Raw genomic sequence first — 12,973 nt, 5'->3', positions numbered from 1 at the left:
AATTTTTAAATAAATTCAACAATTGTGTGAAACAATGAAAATCAAATTTTTGTTGCCCCTGGAAGTCATTACATAGGCAGTCAGCACCTGGAAGCGGGTGACCATTGCAACCATTTAATAATACAACGTTGTTAAACTTACTACAGGTACAAATGAAAGGGGGAGTAGAGGACAATAAAGAAGCAAATAATCCCAGTAAACATAGATCCGGAAATCGATGTGTCCCAGATACAACATATTACAGCTGAGGATACGATTGCCTTATAACTGAGTCCCTGGAGATCCAAACTGCTGATATGCACTTGAGGGCAAGCACATTATAACAAGTATTCCATATGGTCATCGTTCTTGTGAAGGCACGCATCGATACCTGTACACATTCAAATACCCCAGGCCTGTTCAGATTGCATTGACAACCATCCACAGTCCGTTGCCCGAGTTCATCGGCTCTATCAACAAGGATGGAATATACCAAAGCTTGTAAATATCCCCTCAATAGAGAATTCAGCAGGTATGATTTGGGGGTTCTAGGATGCCATGACGGATACACTTGTTGGATATTCGTGCTACGTATTCTCGAACAGTCAAATGAAAATGTGCCAGTGCACCATCATGCATGTATTCCACACGCAACTTTCATCATAAGGGACATCATCCAAATAGCATGCGTAGCAGGAAATGTAGGTGCGCATGATCCGTAAGTCGGCCATGTAAGGAACGGGACGGTACCGGGAAATCATTGATTTCCAGATATCAAGGTTCGTTCCCTCCCTATGCACCCCCTTTCAACTTTACCTATAATAGCCAAGCACACTGTATAGATAGCAGGTTATGTACACCACGTAAAGGCGTAAAATAAAATTTTCTGTCAAAGTAGCACAAGTGCAAAAGATAGGCAAGATAAACTACAAACTGAAATCTAACTTTAATACAGAATGGTCCATTGGCCTGGAACAATTCTTCAAAAAATGAAAACATATGAATAATAACAACTTTAAAGTCAACTGGTTTGAGTTAGGAGAGAGTGAATAGCTGTGAAGCTATGTTACCAACACCGCAACCGTTTTAGAAGCCGCCTTATTGAATGCAATTCATACTTTTCAAATGAAAGGGTCATATCAAACGGATAGAAAATTTAACAAGAAAAATGTTTCTTCCATTTGAGCGTAGCTTAACAAATGTTCAAATGTGTGTGAATTCTTAAGGGACCAAACTGCTTAGGTCATCGGTACCTAGACTTACACTACTTAAAGAAACTTCAGTTAAAAACAACTCGCATACGCACACCCATGCCCGAGGGAGGACTCGAACCTCCGGCGGGAAAGGCCGCGCAGTCCGTGGCATGACGCATCAAACCGCGCGGCCACTCCGCGCGCCAGCATAGCTTTACATAGCTTTAGGCTAGGCGCAAATTGAGACGCGTATAGCGCGTGTGCCGCGACGCAGCGCAGCGCGCGTTTTTGTAACATCACAGGTTCAACTGGGACCGCGCAAATTGCGACGCGACGCGACTGGGACGCGACACGCGCCTGCGCCAGGTCGCGCGGCGTTGTGGTTGAGGCACAGTTTCTCGCGTCGCGCTTGCCTCGCTAGCATCGTGGGAAATTTGAGGAGGGGAGCGGAAAAGTAGCCCAGCCATATGCCCACGTCGGAACGGCGCATATCAGCAGTGGTAGTATTGCCAATACGATGAATTTTGCCTTACTGTGTACTGAATTTTATTGCCTTTGGGTAGTGTCTCGTTTTTCGCCATTTAAACGCTCCAGCTTTCTTCGTTAGCACGTTATACTTTTTTGTATTATTTGTATCTGCATAGTTTTGTTTTGTTTTTCTTCTGTCAAGAAAAATGTATACTTCAGTAATTGATGAGCCATTGGCCGCTGGAATTGCACCATATGCCTCCTGTGATGTTTTCAGATCGCAAGAAGGGACAGAGGGTAGCGAATAAGGAAGCAAGGAATATTATAAAATCATGTGATTAAGAATCAAGGCAGGAAAGTAAAGCAAGGTTATATTCTCGTGCTAGTAAGCTAGCGTATCTGTACGATCTATTACAAAAATTTAGAAGGGGATAATCTCCACAGGTGTGATCCCTTTGTGCTTGTGGTAAAAAGCGTCCAAGATCTGAAGTATAGAAGTTTCACTGTGATTACTCTGATATGTATGTAATAATGTAATAAGACACACTGTACTACATGCATGTGAGCAACATATTTCCACTGCAAGCTAGAAACAGTCGAAAAGCAGTCACAAATAACAATGTTTTAATTGGTTCGCCGTGATGAGAAAAAGCATTTCAATTGTTGCATGGACATTATCATCATTAATAAACTAAATATACAACAACAGGCTACACAAATGAAGAAAATGGTCGGTATTATTAGGAAAGTAGGAATATCCTAAAAGAGTATTATTATTAGATATATTTAATTTGTTGAAAGTGCTGCTGACAAAGGCAGATCTACTTTCATGATAATGTTTTTCGAACTCCATCTCACAAGGCACACATGGCTAGCTTGTGCATTCCTGTCGCGCGCATTATCCTTCGCTGCTGACAATACACTGACCATTGTGTTGTGCGACGGATCAATTGTTTATTTTTCTCAATAACAACTATTTTATTCGCGATCACGCATTGTCAGTTTGGCAAGCCCTAGGTGAGTAAACAGTATCTGGCATGTGCCTATCATTCCGCCTGAAGGAACGCTCGTCATTATTTTAATACTGCTCAGATCAAGAGAAGGAATAAAATCCTTTGGTAAGTTTCCATTCCAGTCGCTCAGTGTTAAAAATACGATGGGTTACGGGGATTCCACCAAAATTCCAACAGAATTGCCAATCTGCTGTTGTGTGAGTTGTTAACCTTTTCTCATTCGAAGAAGCATCACCATTTATGAGTAAAGGCCATATTTCTCTTGGTGACTGGTTTAATTGTACTTTCTTGGTCACAATGTAATTTGCCAAACTCATCTCACAGCAGCTATTGAGACAGAATTCCGAAACGGAGGGCCTCATTAAACAAGTAATCGGCAATCGCAGAGCTCAATAGCTTACGAAAAACCTCATGGTATCGGTTTGCAGTAACATAAAAGAAGAGATTTCATGTTTATTTTCATACTAGGAAGCTCTTGTTTCGCTAGGTGACGCTAACTCTTAAAAAATTACAGTCACTGGAGTGAAATAAATAAAAAAAAGTAGTATAAGTAGTGATATATCGCCATAGATAAGAAAGTTCCGTGTGTTTAATAATTGGCAAAACACTCTCCTCCTTGTGTGCTATCATTCGCCAAACTTTCGTTTCGATGTCTCGAGCGGTTTAGGAGATAAGAGAGATATTGCGAGTATTTCATTCTCGCGGGTAGTGAGATCGCAAGTGAGCGCGCTACATGGGATCCATTTTCTCGAGATCGGAGGCAGATAGAGATCTCCTCCCAAGTCTAAACAAAAATTCAGCATGTTAGCTAAATTTCATACGCAGCAACATATGGTGTCATACCCACCAAACACAAAACCATAGCGACCCCTAATTTTCGTTGCAAACTTTTTGGGTTTTGCGCAGTGTCTTACTAAAATGTGTACAGCACAATAAGAATGGTCATTAGCGAGGTGATGGGCACGAAGCTGACATATAAACGCTACAAGTAAGGCAAAAATCATATATTTTCAGAGAATAGTTTCTGTAAAATCGTTTGAGAAAGATAAGAGGTTGCGCTCGCTTCTGTTCAGTCAGCGCAGAGCGTCGCCAGTCGGCGCGTGCGAAGTATGGTGTACGCGTCGCAATATGCGCTGGACCCTCGTGACCCGTGCGGTACGTGCGTGTCGCGCTGTAGTTTCGTGTCACGTCACACGTGCTATACGCTTCTCAATTTGCGCCTAGCCTTAGTCAGAGAGAACTGGGAAGCTACGTTGCTAGCATTACGACCATATTAGAAGCCACTGTCTTGAATATAATCCGTAATTTTCAAAGGGAAACGGCGGGTCATGTGACATATCGAACAAATCCGCAAGGAAAAACATTGCTTCTTTCCATTGAGCACAGCTTTATTCATTCTTGAATTAGGTACAAAACGATGCTAATGCTGGAGATAACACATTTTCTGGACGAGATGCACTTCATGGATTTTCATAATGGAGAAAATCGTGCTGTGGAAAGTGTTTTGTTAAAGAAAGTTTAACGCCAACTTAGATTCATGCGAGATTCAAAAAGGAGTGTGGTGACTCTTCTTCTACAAATTCCGCCTCAAACAAATGAGCATCCAAATTAAAATCAGGCCGTGAGAGTGTCAAAGATGACCAACGTGGAGGACATCCGAAGAGTGCAAGCGCATTAGAAACTGTAGAAAAAAATGCATGATATAATCTTAGAAGATTAACATACAAAGGTGCGTGAAATTGCCAGGATTTTAAAAGAACGTGTCTTCTACATTTTGCATGAAGAATCGCACATGGAGAATCAGAAACGAAGGTGACATTCTGCGTCGGTATATGGTACTGGATAAAACGGATTCCCTGGTACACACCAGAATCAAAATAACGACCGAAAGAGTGGGCAGAAGCCGGTTCTCCAGCTTCAAAGGTGGAAAAGGTCATGGCATCGATGTTTTGTAATATGAAAGTGGTTTTGTTAATTGGGTAATTTCACAAAGGTGAAACAATAAGTGATGAATATTAAGGTAATCACCTGACGGATCTGGCTGCAAAAAATTGAGGAATAGTATCTATTTTGTTGAAGATAGAAGTCGTCTTTCAACAAGAGAAAGCACCTACCCACAAAATATTCTTGGCAGTGGGAAAACTGAGGGATCTGCAGTATGGGATATTGGAACATCTGCTCTATTCCCCACATTTTTGTCTCTCTCAGATTTCCTTGCCTTCTCATAACTCAAAATCTTCACTGTTGGTCACCATTATTCATCCAGTTAACAAGCGGTCGCACCTGTAGCTGAGTACTTTGTGACCCTTGCACTGGAATTCTGGTGGATGAAGGGTGTTAAAGAAGATAATGTTGCTAAAATAAATTCTCATATTCACTGTCAGGCTGACACGTTTTCAGACCACCACAGGTCTATTAAAAAATAACCAAACTTTTTAAAGTTCTTAACATAAAATTCCGAGTTATCTCATTTTTATTATTTTGATGGAAACCTAAAATCCTGAGTTTACTCAGGCAACTTGAGAAGTCACCTTCGGAAAAATTTAATCCTGCTTACATCGGTTTCAGCACTGATAGTTGCGTGTCCGGCCACTAGAGAGCATCTGGTTCTACATTTGTTGCGTGGTTGTCGTGTTTTGGTTGAGGTGGTTGCTACTAGATATCGTCTCTGCTGTGTGAAGTTTAGGATACTAGGCAACAAAACGCGCGCTTTCGGACTGTCTCGTCTATTGTCGTTTAGGCAATGCTTTCAAAAGAAGGATTACTATAACCGTACTGAGTTTGATGTTGAATTTAGCAGCATAGAAAATGAAGAAGAATGTGATACTACTTGATTACAATCTGCAAGTGACAACAGTTCGCCAGTTGAGCGACAAGTGCTTGCCAGTGGCACACGATAACTACATCCACTGTGCTCCAGTCAGCGCCTCCAAGATTAATGTTCATAGGAAATCATTGTGAAATACGTGGTTACACTTCGTAGCTACACACAAGCAAGAGGATGTAATGTTTATGGATATTTTAGTCCAAGTCCAGTGTACGAGTATACTCGGAACTTTATTATTCGGCATTTTCAAAATTTTGTAACTCATTAATTTGAGCTTAGAAAGTTGCCTTTATGTGTGTGCACGCAATATCATTCATTGTAGGGTGTTTTTCATTAATAAAAAAATATTATTTTTGAATTTGAAAAAAAATCGTTAAGTTCAGGAGTTAATAGGGTTTTCGATCAGTTTTTAATACCAATACTTGCCCTCGTCACTGAACTCGCCGCCTCTACTCTCCCACTTGCCCCAACGTTGTTTCGTTTGGCTTCGTTGTCCTGGAAAACTGAACTGAGGACTTTTCCTTGGCCGTCATAAACGATATTGACAAGGCATCCTCTGAACACTTGCCTTTGTTTGTGTTTTATTAATGGTAGTTGAAAAGACTGCCACATCAGACACATTCACACAGTTGTTGTAGCGGTATGTGATCGACAAAGTATTCGATTATCCCCAAATTTGTCATCAGTATTGAATGCACTAGGCCTTTGCCTCTTTCGTGTTATCCGAATTGGCGCACTTCCAAATAAATACGCCTTTTATAGTTTAGAATGCTAAAGTGCGCGTCATTTACGACGGCGGCCGAGTTTAGGTTCGTTCTGCGCACCTGACGTCACAAAACACAGTCAGACGTTGCCAGTGCAGAGCACAGACGAGGGTCTCCATTTTAGTAACGTTCAGTCATAAATAAAGTAATTGAACAAAAGCAATGTCTTGATAGCAGACTTCCTTTCATAGAAAGTTTGGAAAAAGCATTCTTTATACCGATTGCTTCATATTATATTAATTAATTAAACCAAACAAGCAATAAGCCTCCTAATTCAGGCGATTGCAAGGAAAGGTGTTTGTATCATTCTCACTAACCGCTTTTTCGCAATAAAGAACAGCAGTAATTGTTGATTTTCTATTGTACTTCGACGTAACGTGAGTAATTCATAGTTATACCAACAGTGTTTGTCGGTATTTTGCGTGATATTTTAAAGTCCGCCGGGATACAAATTGTACGGCGAGCTGCGTTAGCGTAATGGTTAAAATGTTTGGATGCTAAATGAAAGGTTCCGAGTTCTGACCTTGTTTGGTGCTTAACATTTTCTTTATTTAAAAACAATATCGAAGTGTCTTACTACATGAATTTTATTCGTTTGAATGTAATTTTTTGAAATTTCTACTTGCAACTAAAATCGACCATACGGAAAGTATACGCTATGGACTTTTTACCTCTGCAAATTCTTCAAAATTTCGTGCAATGGTTTACTACATCTAATGCTGCACAATAACTGCGTTGAACGTTAAAACAAACTAAAGTCATTTATGGGGGGAAGGTATCAGTCAAGAAGATGTGTAAAAATCAAATTTTTGGGCCAAATAGTTTTTATGAAATCGAATGATAAAGTGTGTCAAAGCAGTCGGAACACCGTGTGTCTGCACAGGCGAGCAGTGCGGTGATGACAAAATCGCGCACAGCGCGGAATGCGGGGAGCACGTCTCTGTAGCAGCGAAAGGGATAATGCGGCCGTGGTGGCTTTACTTCATAAACTGCGCGCTCCCCCCTACACGTAAGTTTGTGAACTATACTAAGGCGCTGCTTCTCTTGGCGCGTGCAACTGGCAACGCAGCAATTTCCCGCGTCTGGGCGGGCATGCGCGAACCGCCAAGATAAAAGAATTGAACTATAGAAGTTCTACACTTCCATTTTTTTTTTTAATCACTGCAACACTTATCATTTTCTGGTTCCCTAGTTTACTGTAACGGCCATGGCTTAATCGATGTCTTGAGCCCGTGCTGACTGTACGTACCAACAGAATTTACAGAAAGTGTGTGTATAAAATTGTATAAAGCTGTCGAAATATTATATATCACTGAGCGCAACGAATCCATGCAGCTGTGGGAACTACTACTCGTAGCTGGGCAGTGGCCAGAATTAATGTTGGCACCATAGGCAGTGGAACATTGCACAAAAGGTTAGGGGCTGGAATATGCAATCTTTAGACACAATATTCTAGTGCTTTTCCGAACTAAAACTAAAGTTTCCAAGACTACGTTAGTATTTTTTGATTCAAGGACCTATTATAGTGTCAAATTTCGTATTTTTTATTTGTTGCATTCGTTTATGCAAACAAAAATAATAGGACGTTTGCCATCACTTTATTACAGTCTTGAATCACAAAATAAATCGTTCCAGTTGAGTCATGTAGTAACAATCATAAATATCATTATGGGGAGGATTTTTAGCAGTTCAACCGACTCATTTTATGTACCACATGTATGAAATGAGTTGTGTCCTTTTCAAAGAAAGTATCAGGGCCGTGGGATTTGACACAAGTGAGAAACAGCTCTGGTCCTCTCAAATGTGCAATGCAACACCTGACTTGGGAATATATTAGAAGAAGACCAATGTGCTTGTGTTTGGTGGTGGTGTTAGTGGTGGTGGTGTCCTGGTGTAGGGAGACACCTCAAATATGCACCTGAGGCATAACATATCAATAATCATTGAATCACTATTAATGACCTGGAGTATAGAAATGAGATACTGTGTCCATGTGTGTGACTTTTCAAACGAGCAGTTGGTCCAGATTACTCAATCATGTGAATAAACACACATCTGCACAGCATTGCTCTGGCAAATGAGTTTTTTACAGATGAAGATATCCACAGCATGAACACCACCATAAGGATCCAGGACCAGGATTGACAAACAGTAGAATGATTCAGCCAGATCGTGTATGTCCACAATCAGTTGTTTCATTGTGTTTAATAAAAGAGATTCTTGATGTATCTTCAATTTCAGTACCTCAGTAATTACTTGTTATGGGTATTTTTTCATAGTCAGGATGTGATTAAGCACTCCCATTTGCACTTTGCATACATTTTTGGTGCTGTTGAATGTACTTCATGTGCCTGTTTTATGATTTTCACTATGTTGTTACTAATATGAAGATGATGATCCACAGGAAAAGCTCTGGCAGTGAGTTTGCCTTCCCACTGCAAAATCTAGTTTCTATATGCGCGCTGCTCGTGTGGCAGCCGGCGAACCCGAACGATACGATTACACGCATTCTGTTCCCTGGATCTGCACCGCAGCACAAGATCTTCGAGGGCATAGAGAAGCTCCGACACCTTCAGTTCCTTCGTTACCCGGTCTGCTCTGCAAAGTCTCTCTCACCGTCCACATCAGCAGTTACTATCAGCAGCCGCAAGCAGCAGGTGCTATTCCTCTTTCCGTAATGCTTTGTACATCCGCATTTTAATTATGGAAGGAGCAACAAACATCTTTTAATTATTGTTGGTGGTACTCTGCTTAGTTATTTTAACTTATTACATGTTGATGTTTGACAGCAGAATTAAATTGCTTTTGTTATCTAACTTCCTTTATTATTAAACAGTTAACATTTCTTGGTTTGTGCACAGCCATTTTGCATGTATTAATAAAACAGTTTATAGCTAAGCCCATGATTTTTGTTTTAACATCTCCACACATATTTTGCTTTTTTGTTACCAACATATCATCAGTGTTGACTAAAGTTCCTTGCCGCTCAAAAAACCAGTCCCACATAAACACACATCAAAATATGCATAATACAGGTGGGGTGCCTTTTGTTTTATATGTTTACGTGCAGAAATGGTAAGATTTCACTCAGAACAGAAACGAACATTCACCAGGAAATAAATTGCTCAACAACTAAGTTTACAGCATTTTACATCACTCTGCACAAATGAACAGATAAGGTGAATGTGTGCCATAGGAATGATAAGTTGAATAAAAGAATCAACCACTCTATTCACTGGCCATATAAATACAAAGACAGACATGGGTATGTGTGAGGAATACCACTATAATGTTATTCTGTTGGATTAGCACATGAAAAGCAAAGTATTTTTCCAAAATCAGCTTTCAGTCTACTCTAGAATCACACAATAATGAAACTAATTTTAGTATAAATGTTGCAATACAAAACTGACAATTATATGCTATAAAACAGCAAAGCACATCTGATGATGATAAAAGAAAAACAAAGAGGTGCTTGTAGACAATTTCCATAAAATACTGATTTTCATTTCACTTACGAGCTAAGATGCTACTTAAACATGCTCTTTAATTTATAGAAACAGTTCATGGTGTCTTATTCATTTGCTGTCAACACACAATCCCAGAACTGGTGGAATTTGCATTGTTGGCATAAACCATTTCCATTAACACAACTTCATATAATGGAAAGAGAGAGGGGAAAGAGAGAATATTAAACTATGCTAGGTATGAAGAGAACACTCACTAAGCGCCAAAATGGAAAATGAATTGAAAAATAAATTAAATTAAAAGAAAAACTACCTAGACCTGCCACAGTGAATGCCAATGGACAAGCATCTACAACAATGATCAAATGATACATATTCGTGGACAATACATCATGAACTTGCTACTCCAGTTACATCACATGGCTCTTGCTGCATTTAGTCTTAATCCATGCTAGTTTCTCCCCACTCCCCTCCATGTTCTCTCTCTACTTCCCTTTCTGGTATTACCTTTTTCTTGATGTGTTACATCATCGCTGCTCTTCTCTTCCCACTCATATTTCTCCAACACTCCTTTCTACACTCCCTTATCTGGTATTTCCTTTTGTACCCTTTTATTTCATTCAAGCTACCTCTCCTTTAGATTATCAACAACTTGTCCTTAGTACCTGTAAACATGAAAATATTTTTGCATTAACTTTATACATCACTACTGAAAATGAGCCAAGAGAGCTCAAAACAGATACATGTTACTGAACATCAAAATACTCCCTTTGTCAGAAAAGTTCCATGGTAGGTTTCTTTTAAAAATAGAAAATGCACTTACCAAATAATGATCCTAGCTGCTGTCTAAGTAGTCCCTTTGGCTATCTACACACAGTTGCCAACATTTCTGGATGACCGAGCGAGGTGGCGCAGTGGTTAGCACACTGGACTTGCATTCGGGAGGACGACGGTTTAATCCCGTCTCCGGCCATCCTGATTTAGGTTTTCCGTGATTTCCCTAAATCATTTCAGGCAAATGCCGGGACGGTCCCTTTGAAAGGGCACGGCCGATTTCCTTCCCAATCCTTCCCTAACCCGAGCTTGCGCTCCGTCTCTAATGACCTCGTTGTCGACGGGACGTTAAACACTAACCACCACCACCACCAATTTCTGGATGTTTTGAGAATAGAAATAATAAGTCATCAGCTGCACAAATTTTTATTAAATTATTACTTATTATTTCTATTCTTAAAATGTGCTTTACAGATGGAGATTGTCAGCCATGAATAAAATTTTAGTTTCTGTAGGTCTTGGAAGCAACCAAGACAATTTTCAACATTGATGATTGTAAGCTCATTTTTCACAGCCCATTGGATGCCTGCGATATCCTGATGAAGCTTTTCTTTCAGTTGCATTTTCATTTGCAGAAACAAAACAAAAAAATTGCAAGGCGGGAGGTCTGACAGATATGGCAAATGTGGGATGGCAATAACAGAATGTCTTGCCGGATTCTTGGTAGCAAATTAAATAGTATAGGGTCTTGCATTGCCAGGCAGTAAGAACCAGTCTTGAGAATGTCACAAATCAAAGTGGTGATGTCAAATAGCTTGTTGCAATTGTTTCAAGACTTCGATGTAAAGAGTTTGGTTCACTGTTTGACCTGGAGAAACATACTTATGGTGAACTAATCCTTTACTATCAAAGAATGCGATCAACATTGTCTTTGTTTCCAAATGATGTTTGACTTTTTTTGAGGCTGGTGATCCAGGACTCCGCCATTCAGCTCTTTCAATGCTTTGTGTGAGGGTCATACTGGTAGCACCAACTTTCATCCCATCATTTCTTTGACAGAAAAGTGGGATCACCTCTGGCTGTATCCTGTAGTTCAGCAGAAATTCTTTATGTTTCCTCCTACTGTTCATATTCTAGTGTGTGAGGGATGAGTTTTGCATTAAGCTTCCGTTCCCCTAAATCTTTGTGCAAAATCTTATTGAACACACCACGATTCAAATTAAGTTCTACTGATATCACATGCACAGTTACATGATGGTCTTCTTTGCAATAACTGCCTTACATGCTCCATGTTTGCCTTGGTACGTGCTATAGAAAGGCAATAGGTCTGGGATCATATTGCACCAAATCTCTGCCTACAGGAAACCTTTTGTGCCACTTGAAAACACAACTTCTTGAAAGTGTCTTGCCTGCAAATGCTTGCTTAACCATTGTCCATGTCTCATCGGGGTTTTCCTGAGCTTAACTCAGAACTCAGTGTTCACTATTTGCTCATAGCATCCATTGTGTCAACATAACTATGCACCAAGAACCAAAACAGTGTGTTTCCAAGCACAGCCCAGCCACATGACTTATATCATTTCAAAGCTACATACATACCAGATAGTATAAAAACAACTTTGTTCCTTTCTAGTATTGCAAACTTAGAAATAAAATTTTAAAAAACTGTCCTGGAACTTTTCTGACAGAGGGAGTAAAATTATAAAAAAATGAACTTGAGGTAGTTTGCTTCATTCATTTTAATGCTATGATGACACTGTTTGACACACATTATGCATAAAATATTCATTCCTCTGATTCCTATAATAATCTTTCAGTCTTTCAACCCCATTGAAGATATTTCTCTTCTCTGCTTTATCTGGGTGGAAGCTTTCGTTTGGCCTCAAAATTGCTTACTAGTTGTGGATAATGAGTGATACAGCAAGAATATGAAAGACTGATCATTGTAGTGTAAAACTGTAATAAATTTTTTGGACCTTAATATTATAGCAGTTGCCAGTTTGCAACTAAAATATCTATACTGTTTTTTTTTTTTTTTTTTTTTTTTTTTTTTTTTTTTTTTTTTTTTTACCAAAAGAACCAGAATACACATTTGGTTTGGTAGCATTGATAGATGGTTTTCTGCCATGCTCCACTGCTTCAGTGTGGTCAAATACCACTTGCCATGCTCCACTGCTTCAGTGTGGTCAAATACCACTGTAATAAATCTTGAAATGATGTCTCTGATGCAGAATAGTGATCTTATTTCAGAATATAAACAATGGAAATATTTCCAGAAGCTTTCTGACACAACAAACAACAAAATTTACTGCTTAAACAGGAAAAGTACAACAAACTTTAATCCTTCTTGGAAATAGACTATACTAATTTACTTTATACCAGAGATGCATATTTGATGGAGTACACAAGTTGATCCTCTGTAGAGATCAAAAAGTAGGAGTGAGATACTGACTGAATGAAGTGTATGGCACTCTTGGGTTTCTCAGTT

The 12,973-nt window shown here is 39.5% G+C and overlaps 1 protein-coding gene across 1 annotated transcript in view; it reads left to right on the top strand.

Moving 5' to 3' along the window:
• The window catches only part of LOC126198944 (microtubule-associated protein futsch-like), an 83,023-nt gene that overhangs the window by 35,295 nt on the left and 34,755 nt on the right, over positions 1–12,973 (top strand). The window contains exon 5 of the mRNA XM_049935587.1: positions 8,649–8,901. Within this exon, the coding sequence (XP_049791544.1) occupies positions 8,649–8,901 (253 nt within the window). The remainder of the gene's footprint in view (positions 1–8,648; positions 8,902–12,973) is intronic.

Source organism: Schistocerca nitens, chromosome 8, assembly GCF_023898315.1.
Source record: "Schistocerca nitens isolate TAMUIC-IGC-003100 chromosome 8, iqSchNite1.1, whole genome shotgun sequence".
NCBI classification, from domain to species: Eukaryota; Metazoa; Arthropoda; class Insecta; order Orthoptera; family Acrididae; genus Schistocerca; species Schistocerca nitens.
This window is presented reverse-complemented; position numbering and strand designations above follow the sequence as displayed.